The sequence below is a fragment of the Arachis duranensis genome, chromosome 3, assembly GCF_000817695.3.
Source record: "Arachis duranensis cultivar V14167 chromosome 3, aradu.V14167.gnm2.J7QH, whole genome shotgun sequence".
NCBI lineage: Eukaryota > Viridiplantae > Streptophyta > Magnoliopsida > Fabales > Fabaceae > Arachis > Arachis duranensis.
In genome coordinates, this window is record NC_029774.3 from 13,082,957 (window position 1) to 13,095,497 (window position 12,541).

At 25.7% G+C, this 12,541-nt stretch overlaps 1 protein-coding gene across 2 annotated transcripts in view; it reads right to left on the reverse strand.

Annotated features, from left to right (window-relative positions):
- Nucleotides 1-1,302: 1,302 nt before the first annotated feature.
- LOC107477706 (cellulose synthase-like protein H1) overlaps nucleotides 1,303-12,541 on the reverse strand; it is a 15,803-nt gene continuing 4,564 nt past the window's right edge. The window contains exons 3-9 of one of the 2 annotated variants that reach the window (XM_052259408.1): nucleotides 11,795-11,923; nucleotides 9,700-9,819; nucleotides 9,375-9,587; nucleotides 9,177-9,285; nucleotides 7,129-7,316; nucleotides 3,221-3,574; nucleotides 1,303-2,011 (exon numbers count right to left, since the gene is read on the reverse strand). In XM_052259408.1, the coding sequence (XP_052115368.1) occupies nucleotides 1,397-2,011; nucleotides 3,221-3,574; nucleotides 7,129-7,316; nucleotides 9,177-9,285; nucleotides 9,375-9,587; nucleotides 9,700-9,819; nucleotides 11,795-11,923 (1,728 nt within the window). In that variant the 3' untranslated portion in view covers nucleotides 1,303-1,396. The remainder of the gene's footprint in view (nucleotides 2,012-3,220; nucleotides 3,575-7,128; nucleotides 7,317-9,176; nucleotides 9,286-9,374; nucleotides 9,588-9,699; nucleotides 9,820-11,794; nucleotides 11,924-12,541) is intronic. The other variant, XM_021137714.2, reaches the window with a different exon arrangement.

Below are 12,541 nucleotides of genomic sequence, written 5' to 3' on the forward strand. Positions count from 1 at the left end.
CGGGAATCGATCATCCCAAGGCCAACAAAACGGATATCCAAATAAACTAAATAAGCAAAGTATTGAAATCGGCCCACCTAAAAGCCTAAAATAAGTTCACAATAACGGCCCAAAAAGGCCACACAAAACAAGCATGAGCTAACGGTCTTCCAACTCGTGAAAAGCTGAACTCACCAACATCCCGCCAATCGGCACAGAATGATGTCACCCCCTTTCCAAGCCCCTCACGGCATCCCAATAATAGAAAACCAAACTCATTAACAAAAGCGACGTTAAGGTATAAACTAATGACTTTCCAACTCGCGGAAAGCATAACTCACCAACATCCTGCCAATTGGCACAGGATGACGTTACATCCTTTCAGGCCCCTCACAATCTTCCGAATTACGGAGAACTGGGATCTCCAACAACTCAACATTGAGACCAAGCAAGCATGTTCTCATACTCTGGGAACAACTATTCTGGACTTGATCTTCGGGTCCTTCTTCGGAATGGTCACCGAACCTGGTAATTTCAATATTGGGCGATCCTCACTGTCCAAAGACAGACAATAATTTCCAATATCATAACTTAACATTCAAATTCAAATCCATTCCTTATCTTAGTTAAACAAAGATAAGATAAGATAATTACCACAATCTATATAAAGGGAGGCAGAGGTCCCTTATGTACTCACTCATTTCTCGCACACACCCCTCTTAGATTCATTCTGATTTGAATATCGAAATGTCTTTGTAGGTACTACCCCATCGCTTCAGAGTTCAGATCGCGCCATTATCAAGACCCGCAAATTTCTAATCTCTTACTCAACCCATATGGATAACCTACTGTACATATTAATAGTATAAATAATTCTTTAGAAAATTTGATATAATAATATGATTATGTAAAATGTTTTGTAACCTTAATATATTAAAAATAAACTCTAAATAAGAATATGAAAATTTCTTTCTCTTTAATGTTTTTTAAGGTATTTAGGCGTGAGACTCTTACACATTTAAAAATTAATGATTAATCTCTAATTTTGTATTGATGACAATAAGAAATGGTCAAAATAGTTTTTCAAAAGTAGTTATGTTTGTAGTTTATCTAAACATTTTTCTGTTTTAAAAAATATATATTTAAGATAAAAAATGGGTTTAAAAATATTAAGATCGCTCAATATTTGTTTAAAAATTAGAAAGATAAACACTAATTTGCAAGCAGTATATTATAACAAGGATAGTTCTCTTAACTGAGATTCAAACCACTATTTCATTACATGTAATAAACAATCCTGTAAAAGAAGACAAATCATCAATAGATAACAATGATACATCATTGATTTGTAAACTTAAAAAAAATAAAAAAAACCAATATTTATATGTATGATGAATAACCATTCCAGACCATAAAATTAACCACTAATGGTCTGTGTACATAGACTCACAAAAAGAAATGCCAGTGTTGCTGACTTGAAAATTGTGGAAAATGGAATTCCATATTTGCCCCTTCTAAATATCCCTCTCAAAAATGGCCAATAGCAAAGAATCAAATACAAACTACATAACATGTCACATACTGATCCATACCCATTATTCTTATTATTAATTTTATTATTATTATTATTATTATTATTATTCCCACTCCTTGATCCCACTAATCCAATAATTTTGATGACCATTGCTGCCAATTGCATTAGCAAAATAGTAGTTCCTGGAACAAAAACTGAGGATTCATCAAATGTGAAGGTACCAGCATCATCATTATTGTTATTATCTAAGCAATCTTCACCATCATCACTAGAGAAATTTTGATCTTTCCTTGTAATGTCAAAGACAGTGTTGGATATTCTTAGAAGCTTAAGAATCAGGGCAAGAAATCCACTGAACCTAGCATTCATGATGTATATTCTTGACATTCTTTGATTGTTCCACCACTCTTGGATTGATAGCTTTGTTGCCAAGTACTCTAATATTGTATGTAGCATATAAATTACAACAAGAGTAATAGGAATTGATAGGGCTGGTCCCTGGATAGAAAAGAACACACATAAAAATTTCATTTATGCAACAATAATAAATTAATAATGCATTAGTGTAAATGGACAAATATTAAATAAAATGTTTTTTTTTTCGCTCTAAAAGATTTTAGTAGTCTTCTGTGGCATCCCAATGTTAAATTCTATTACTTTTGTATTAGTATCAAAAAGATGTTCTAGAGACTAATGCTAGAAAATGAAACTTTTCTTCTTTTTTTTTTTTGAATTAAACTTCAAGTTTGTTAAGATTTTATGTTTGTTAGCATATTGATTGATTGTTGAGGTGTCTAGAGAAAAGTATAATAATTTTTTTGTAATTGAATACTAGTATTGTTATGAATTTATTATAGAATTTTGGATCTTTTAAAATGAGAATTTCATTTTAAAATATAAGGTTAAGTAAAATAATTTTACTATTTCATCAATAGAAATTAAGAATGAAAATTTTTTCCATTTTATAAGTTCTAAAACTGGAAATAATTATTTGTAATTGGAATGTAAAATAAAAGTATCATCTAATAAAATGAAAATTCTGGTGTAAATAATTCTTATTTAAAGTTATAAGAGTCTTCACTTAATATAGAATAACTAAATGATAAAAAGAAGACAAATAAGACATTAAGGATGCATTTGTTTACAGAGACAGGACATTGAGACAGAGATACAGAGATATAAAATTGTGTTTGACAGATGAGATATAGATAGAAATATTGTGTCCAAAAATACTGAATTAGTATATTTTGTATTTATCCTGTTAAGAAGGATACAAAGACACTAATAAGGAATACAACTTATTTTTTTATTTTTCTTTCATTATTCTTCTTAATTTTTTATAATTATAATTTTTATTATTATATTTTTTCTCAAATTTTTTGAATGAAAAAAATGAGAATAAATTAAATTTTTATAATTTATCCTAATTTATTACTAAATAGAATACAAGAATATAAAATTTTGTATCTCTATTCATTATGACTTATTTTTAGTATCTTGTCTTATTCTATTTTCAGAAATAAATAGAGTCCAAAAATATTTTTTTTTTAGACTTGCCTAAGAAATCATTAAATGACTGAATGTAGCCTGTTTTTTATATTTTTGGTCAGCAATGTAGCTTTTTAGGTTTTTTTGGTAAACAAGAGGTGACTAGACCCAAGGAAAAACAAAAACAACTACACATGTAGCTTGTAAATTAATGCATACCTGAGGCATGAAGTTGGAGTTGGTGATGATGCAATAGGTAAGGAGACAAACATAGGAGGCTTCAAAAATTGGTTGGAAGCCCCAATTCATAATCCACATATAAGCCAAGAATTGCCTAAAATGTAATTTGCCAAAAATGGTGCAAACAAGTGGACTATACTTCTTATTAAAGAAGATCTCAATCATTCCAGTGGCCCATCTTTTCTGTTGGCCCATTGATGTTGGAAGCCCAATTGGTGCACAGCCTGTGAATGCAATTGGCTCTGGTGTGCAGAATTCAGATCTCCAACCCTTTTTATGGATTGACAGTCCAGTTAGAACATCTTCTGTTATTGATCCATATTTCCAACCAATCTGAAAAAGTTTTAAGGTTTTTGAAAATCAGAGCAATTACTAAATTGATAGAACTAAATCTTTAAAGGTTTGGTTCAACTGATGAAATTGAATTAGATTAAATTAGATATAATAAAATAATACATATTAAAAATAAATATTTTTTTAAATTGATTTTCAACAATAATTGGACTGATTTACTAGTTTTTGAGTAATTTTAGTTGATTCTTTGCAATTAATTTTTTTTCCTAAGACAGATGGATCAAATAACTAGTTTCTATTGAACCAATTGGAGAGAAAAAAGAAATAACAACACTTTTTGGGTATTTGGTGCCCATCTATCCACGTTATTTTGCAATAGAAAGTCTTTTTTTTTTCCCAAAGAAATCACTTCTACCATAATATGATTCATACAGCATATCCTAAATTGTAAAAGCAATCATTTGTTCTTAGTTGTTAGTTGATGTCATATTTTTTTAAAAAGTTGTTTATATAGAAGTGACAAGGAAAAAGTATTGCGAAGTTGTTGAATTCGAAGAAGATTAGGAGTAAATAACTTAAATGAATTCTTTTGGAAAAATAACTTAAAACATAAGGACTTTTATTAATAACAGCTTATAAATAAGTTATTTTGTGTTTGAATTTTTAGTTATAAAAGTACTTATTTTAAAGTTGTAGCGTTTGGATAAATAACTCAAAAAATAAATTTTATTTACAAAAGAGAATGAATATTAAAATAACGATGATAACAAATACTTTCCAATATTAAATGTTGATTTTACATAATCTAATCACTAATATTGTGTATGATATGGTAGGTGAAAATAAAAAATAAATATAAAATGTATGTCAATGTATATTTTGTTGCTATTTTTTATTTTTTTTATTCCTATTAGAACTCTCTTCTCTTTTATCGAGGTCAAGAACTTGCTATAATTAACTATGAAAATAATAGCAAGCTATAAAATCACATATGAAAAAATAAAATAAAAACTAAAATTTCATACCACAGTTAAATACAAATTTAATAATAAAAAATAGAGTGATAAAATGATAAAAAACGCTTAGAAGGAATATATGCAGTAGGTTGTTCAAATACAATATTGTCTGAAAATGATGGTGGAGGATCAATACTTCCATCAGATGAATCATTACGTAAAAATGATGGGGTTTGGAACATTCGGTGAGAATGATAGTGGAATTATGGTAGACAGTGCTTCTAACAGATCTTATGTGAAAATGGTGGTAAAGGATCAATATTTTTCACAGAGTGAAGAAGGAAAGTAGATTTTTTTGTTCTGAAATTAATTTTTTTTAAGTAAGTGGTAGAATGACTTATACAGAAGTAGAAAAGTTATATATTTCTACTTCTTAAAACTGCAAATTAACTTTTTGGGAAGTTAAAAATTTTTTCTAAAATGGTGCCAAACACGCAAATTGTGACTTTTCATAATCCAAAAGTAAAAAAAAAAGTTGCTTCTGCTACTTCCCAAACGGGCTCTAAAACTAATAAAAAAAATAAAAATCATAAAATAAACTAATAAATTATTTTAGCTTTAAAATTAGGTCAATATCTTATTTTAATTTTGTTATAAAAATATCTTAAATGATATTATGTAAATCAAATCAGTTAGATTTGATTTATAATCTTTTAATGTAAATCGAATTAATTGGATTCAATTTAGCATGTATATGGTATAACTAATACAACATATATATATAAATCGAATTTAAAATAACACATATATAGTAAATTGAATGAGTTTAATTCTATTTACTATTTGTAACAAATTATTTATATTTACTATTTTTAAGTATATTAATTTTAAAATATAAATGTCAATAAAAAAATATCTTTTATTTAAATTCAAATAAAATATAAAAAAAATTAAACGAGTAAAATTTATGCTTCGATGATTGTATGCTATAAAAAAATCTAAGTTTAAGTTAGGCATAAATTTTATACTTAATTTCACAAATTAAATAATAATTTAATCAGTATAGTATTTTAATTATTGCTCAAATTGCATATTGTTACTCCTGACTTTGTAAAAATTCAAATGTTAACTCTTATGCCACTTTGAAGAGTTATATTTTATGTTAATTTTTTTAATATCAAAAGTTCGGATAATGATTCTTTAGATACTAATAAGTTAAAGGATAATTTTAATGAATGTTTAGAAATCGTTTATTGTTCCGTTTTAAATTCATAAGTTTATAAAAATGTAGATTTTCTTTGAACTAAAATACAAAAGTTGAATTTCTATTCTTTATTCGTTTTGATTTTTTTGATATTTTATTTGAATTTAAATGGGAGTATTTTTTTATTGATATTTATGTTTTAAAATTAATATAGAATAAATAAACAATAATCTACTATAAGTAGTAAATCGAATCAAATTGATTCAATTTACTATTGAACAACACATATATTAAATCGAATTAAGTTAATTTGATTTACTACTGAACAATACATATATTAAATCGAATCAGCTAGATTCGATTTAATATTAATATAACATATAATAAATCAAATCTATATATATTGTATTAGTAGTAAATTAAATCCAATTGTTTTTATTTATATTAAAAGAATATAAATTGAATCTAATTGATTTGATTTACATAAAAAAACTGAAAACATTTTCGTAACAAAAATTAAAAAAAAATATTGATATAATTTTAAGGCTAAAATAGTTTATTAGTATGATTTACTCTTAAAAAAAATTACCAAAGTTCCGACGAAGTTCAAATGCATATATGTAATTTCCTTTTCAAACAAAGAGTTTAACACTACAAGGCACAACAAATAAAAATAAACCAACAAAAAAGGGGTCAAAATTAGGGGTGTATACGTACTATTTGATTCGAAGATTTAACCCGATTCTGAATATTTTAGGGGTTAATTTGGTATGATTTTATCGGGTTTAGGATCGAAAAAATGTCTTAAAAAGAAACTCGGTCATTATTTCGGATCGGGTCTGGGTCAAAACGAACCCGGCTTCACCGATCTATGTACATCTTAAGAAAACTAAAAAAGATATATATGTTTTAAATTAATTTTAATATTATGTTATATTAATTTTAAGCTTATTATTTCATTTTTAATCACACTTGTTGAATTAAAAATAGATTAAAGAAGCATCAAATTAGAATTTATGGACTTCAAATTTAAATATAGATATCAACTTTTCGATAACAAATTTTTTCTTTATAAATAAATTTTTTTATAAATTATTGTTATAGTTTTAAAGACCCAATTTTTACCCGATTTTGACTCAGTATAATTGTGGTCCGAAAATATTTAGATTTTATCTGGTATAAAATTAAATTAGAGTCTAAAAAATAAACTTAATGTATATTTAGAGTCGGATCTAGATTAGAACAAACTCAATTTTACCCAATTCATAAATACTCCTAGTCAAAATACATCTTCAACTTCTTGGTTATGTTGATCTTATCATTAGTAACTATTGGAATCAACACAACTCCGCTCTTTCTATATATATATATAATTTAACATGTATTTTATATATGGAATTGATTTGCAGAAGGTAAATATGAAAACTACTAACCTGATCTCCCCAGCCAGTGGCATATTCATATCCACAGCTAGCAACTTGATTTGCTGACTCAAGTGATTTGGAAATATTGATATCATGATTAGGAGAATATGTTCTTCCTTCCAAAACATCAGCAGCTGATTTCACAAGCTCTTTTGAAGCACCAAATTCTTGTTTTAGCTTCTTCTCTGACATGTTTCCTGAAAATTAAGTTATTAAAAGCTAATTAAGGTGTTTAAAAAACAATAATCCCAGTGATATGAAAGGAAAAATCTTAACAATAATTGCGTTTATTAGTGCTCGAAAATAGTTGATTTGAAAGGAAAAATCTTAACAATGAATTTCTTTTCTATTTTGCAAATTGATAGAATTTTATTTTATTTAAATATGCAAATTGTCCTAATTTATTGCAATTACAATACATACTATTGCGGTAATAGCCGCAACTGCTTTATTACAGTAGTAGTATGGTTCACAATTTAGTTTTCTGTATAAATTATTAATATAACGAGTTTATAAATTTTTCTTAAAATAAAGTATATTTTTTATTTTGTGGTATTTGTAATGTTTTTAAAAAGTATTTCTAATGTTTAATATTTGTTTTAATATTTTTTATATTAAAATTATTCTTAAATGTTAACTCTATATAAGATATTAGAGATACAATTAAAAATATCAAAAAATAATTTTAACATAACTGAATATATTAGAAATATGTAAAATAAAATTCTAGAATAAAAAAATTTAAAAAGAATAAAATAAAAAATTAATTATCATTAAATATATTTTTTATTTTATTATTTTACCAACTTCTGTTTAGAAGAATTTGGACCAAAATATATACAGTCTGAATGGCTAAATTTGATATTCTAAACAAATTTTTACTTATTATTCCAAAATCAATTCTAGAAGATAATAATTGATGACTTTGATATGCTTCACAATTCACATGTTGACCTAGAAGCAAGGCCATACCAACATCAATAGAAAGTGACAAAAGGACCTTTTTGGAACACCATAATTCCATAAATTAAATAACTTTTTCTGATAATTAATGAAACTAATAATTTTATAGTCACGATTTTAAGAAATGGTAACTATAGAGATTATAGTCACAGCCAAAATTATGACTATAAATTGTCCTATAGTCACGGTTAAAAATCGTGGTCTAAAATATTAGAAATTAAAAATTATAACCGTGACCATAAAAATCGTGATCATAGGTAAAAAAACTGTAACTATAGGCTTTTGGTCACGATTAGAGGTGGCAAACGGGCCCGCATAGCCCATTAAAAAACAAGCTGGGCTGGAAAATTGAGACCACCAAATAGCAAAATCCCGCCTAACCCGCACCGCTTAAACTGTAGGCTTTGGCGGGGCGGGGCGGACTTCCCCGCTAGGTTTAGTATTTTTTTGGCAAGGGGTATTTTTACAATTTTTTTTGTCAAAACCTAACTTTTCCTAACCCAACTTACAAGAGAATGAAGATGAAAATTGAGTGTTTTGGATTATGTTTATTTTGTTTAAGAGACAATATTTATAATTATATTTTGGATTATGTTTATTTTGCTTTGGGAACAATATTTATAATTACAAAGACTTTAATGTTTGTGAATATAAAAATTATAATTTGTTTATATTTTTAGAGATTATAATAGTTAAAAGTAAAAAACAGAAGAAAATTTTTTATGCCTTTATATATATACTTTTATAGTTAAAAATAAAAAAAGAGAGAATATTCTGGCGGGGCGGGGCGGACTTCTCCACTTGCCACCCCTAACCACGACAGAATAGGCCACGGTAAAAAACTGTGACCATAGATCCAAAACCGTGACCATAGATCTATGGTCATCTTTTTCACTAGTTATGGTCACAGTAATATAGTTTAGACATTTTTTTGTAGTTTATTTTTTATTTGGTGTCTAATTTTTATAATAATTTTTAAATATTTAAAATTTTTTAACTTTTATACTTTTAAATTTAAAAATAATTATTTAACATATTTTAGCAATTAGACAATATCTTTTAGGAATAAACACCAATTAGTGATAAGTGAGTACCTTTTTCTGCTTCATCTGGCGAAAGACCATAGATAACTTTTCTTCTATGGAAGCAGTTTGTTCCTCCATAAAAAGGTCCTTGAAGCCCTGCTAATCCACTTGCCACGTACTGCACCATTTAAATGCATGGAAGGGAAAAATTTAATGATTATAAAAGTACTTAATTATATTATATTAGTTATTCGTTATTACACTCACCTTAAAGAGAACCACCATTTGATTTCCAAGAGGATCATTCTTCAATTTACCATAAAATTGTTGGGGACACTGAACAAATGCAACTTCTTTTTGCCCCTTAGGATCAAGCAAAACACACATCCCATGTAATGCAATCTTTGGATTGTTTACAAACATGTCACAGTCCACGTTCAGAATAAACGGAGCATTTGTCATCAAACCGGACACTTTTGTCTGAAAAATTAAAATAATCAAGAAGCACTTTAATATACTGTATCTCTTAATTAAAATAATTAACTAAGTTCCAAAGCTGAAGATGGAAATGAAATGAAACAATGCTAATTACCAAAGCATTCATGGCACCGGCTTTGTAATGATGTGGATGCTTTGGCTTTTTCTCTCTTGATATGTAGATCAAATGTGGCAACCCTTCTGATGAATGCTTTTCCTTATTCTCCCATATGATCTTGTATATTCATATTGTAACTAACAATGTTAATTTTATTATTTTAACACATTACAAGATAAATAGATTAGTACTACCATTTTATATTTACCCTTGTTTTTCTAAAAGAAAAGTGCAAATTAATCCCTGATAATCAAATTCTTATAATTTATCATTAATTTTGTTCTAAAATATAACTATTCAAGAGCTATGTTGTCTCAAGTTGAGTTAAACTAATTCGAGATGTGGTTCAAATTCTTCTAGAAAATACACGGTGCCAACATTATTATTTGTTTAGTTTTAAAACTATTAGTTCATCATACACACACTTACATACATATATACGAGTTAACATAATAAGTTATAATAATTAAATTAAAGTTAAGTTGAGTTAACATTATATATCGAATACTAACTCTAACTAAAAAATAGACTGATAGACATTTTGTGTGTAAAATTGACTTTTATACGAAATTACTCAATAGTTTTACTTAAGTCCGGTATAAGAAAATTTTTTTTTCATATAATATATTATATGAATTTAATTTTATAAAAAATAATTTTGCATATATTTTCTGTTAGAAATCAGAATTAATAGGAACAAAATAACACAACTATAATTTAATAGATGAAACTAAATAAGAATATAGACAATAATGAAAATAATATGACAAAGAAATTACACATATATGAGATTTTACTATTTTTTCTCTAAGTTTCACTTACTAATTATATGCAAAAACATGATATACATTAGTAAATGTCTTAATCCTTATATATAGTATTTTGTGGAGGTGCATTTAATTTGGTTTATAAGTTGATCAAATTGTGCACAAATTGCACAAGTGTGTAACAGAGTCTTTATTTTTCACGTTCATCTTTATCAAGTTGTATGATAAATTGATAAATATCAACTTATGTAACAACTCATTTTTCGATTAAGTCAAAGATTGCAACTAAGCTAATTTATCTTTAAGTTATAAATTTTGATTAAAAGTTTGACTATGCAAGTTAAACAACTTACAAGTAGTTTCATGAATCTTCTAACTTGATAAAAATCAAGTAGTTTCATGAATCTTCTAACTTGATAAAAATCGTTTGCATCATACTTGATTTTAAGAAAAAGTTTAAGTTTTATAATATTCTTTAATTTTTTTAAAATTTTATTATGCTTTACTTGTATCACTTGTGATATCTAACCACTTTTATTAGTTTCAAACTAAAAGAAGAATTTTATTTTTTTTCATATTCTCAATTAAATATTATCATATTATAATAAAAAAATTGTATTTAATATTAACTGACATAAATAATCCTCTAAATAAATAAATATAATTAACACTTTATTTGGATGTAGAAAAAAAATAAAAGAAATAAGAAAAAAGAAAATAAAAAAGTGGAGTTATTTGTATTATATTTAGATGAATAGAAAATAGATAGAAAAAAATAGAGAAAATTTTTTCTTTTGTTTGGATGGAAAAAAAGTGAAAAAAAAATCATAATAATATACAATTACATTAATATTTTTATCATAAAATAAAATATAAATATTTTTATTTATTCATATTTTATTATATTTTATAAAAATTATAAAATATTATTATAATTTTATATATTTAATTTAAATTATTTATCTAATACATATAATATTTAAATATAAATTTCTATTATAATAATATATTAAAACTAAATTTATATTAATAATTGTTAATAATAATATAACTAAAGTAGTATTGAAAATACAAAAAATATAGCATTTTTTTTTGAAAAGAAATTTTTTTTTTAGTGAGATTCACATAATTTTTTTATTTTTTGATAATTAAACAAAAAATATTATTTTTTATTTATTTTTTTCTACTTATTTTTTCTCCAATCAAATGTAGAATAAATATTGTACAATACAAAATATTTTATACTGTGAGTAGATCAAAATTAGTCGATATGACATACTGTATAAAACTTTCTATTTTGGTGGATAATTGATATATACACGCACCTTGATTATGGTGGGATGATTATCCCTTTGGGTGTTTAAGAAAACTGCAAAATCTCCATCAAGTCGGCAAGATGGAATTGATGTTCGGCAAGCTTCTTCTATTCTGCGGCTAAGATTATCATACATGTCCTGACAAAACACAACACATTATTTGTCTGCGCTCAGAATGGTCAGATAAATGATAAATCTGACCCTTTGCACATATAAACATAAATCGCATGTGTTACCATGGTCTACAAGACTTCAACACATGTACATACGGTTACACATGTTCTACAACACATGTAGATACGCCTAATCTTGTTTCCTACTTTTGTCCTTATATGTGGTCACCAGTTACATACCCAAAATTTTTTATAATGAGAATAAAAATATATTAAAATAAATTTTATTAAATATTAATATATTTATAATTTAAAAACACATAAAATATTTATAATTTAAAACTAAAATTATATATATACATTAAATAAAAAAGATAAACATCTAAATAAATTAAGGAACTACTAATATTATCTAATAGTTTTAAAATAAAAAATATTAGATAGATATTTCTATTCATATATCTATATAAATTAAATTGATTTAATTCTAATTATATATTTTTGTACTAAATTGAATCGGTTTAATCGAATTAACTTAGTTCGATTTACTATATATGAATTGATTAATAGTAAATCGATTACATATATATGCTGTATTAGTAGTAAATCGAATCTAGTTGATTCGATTTACTATTTATGGACT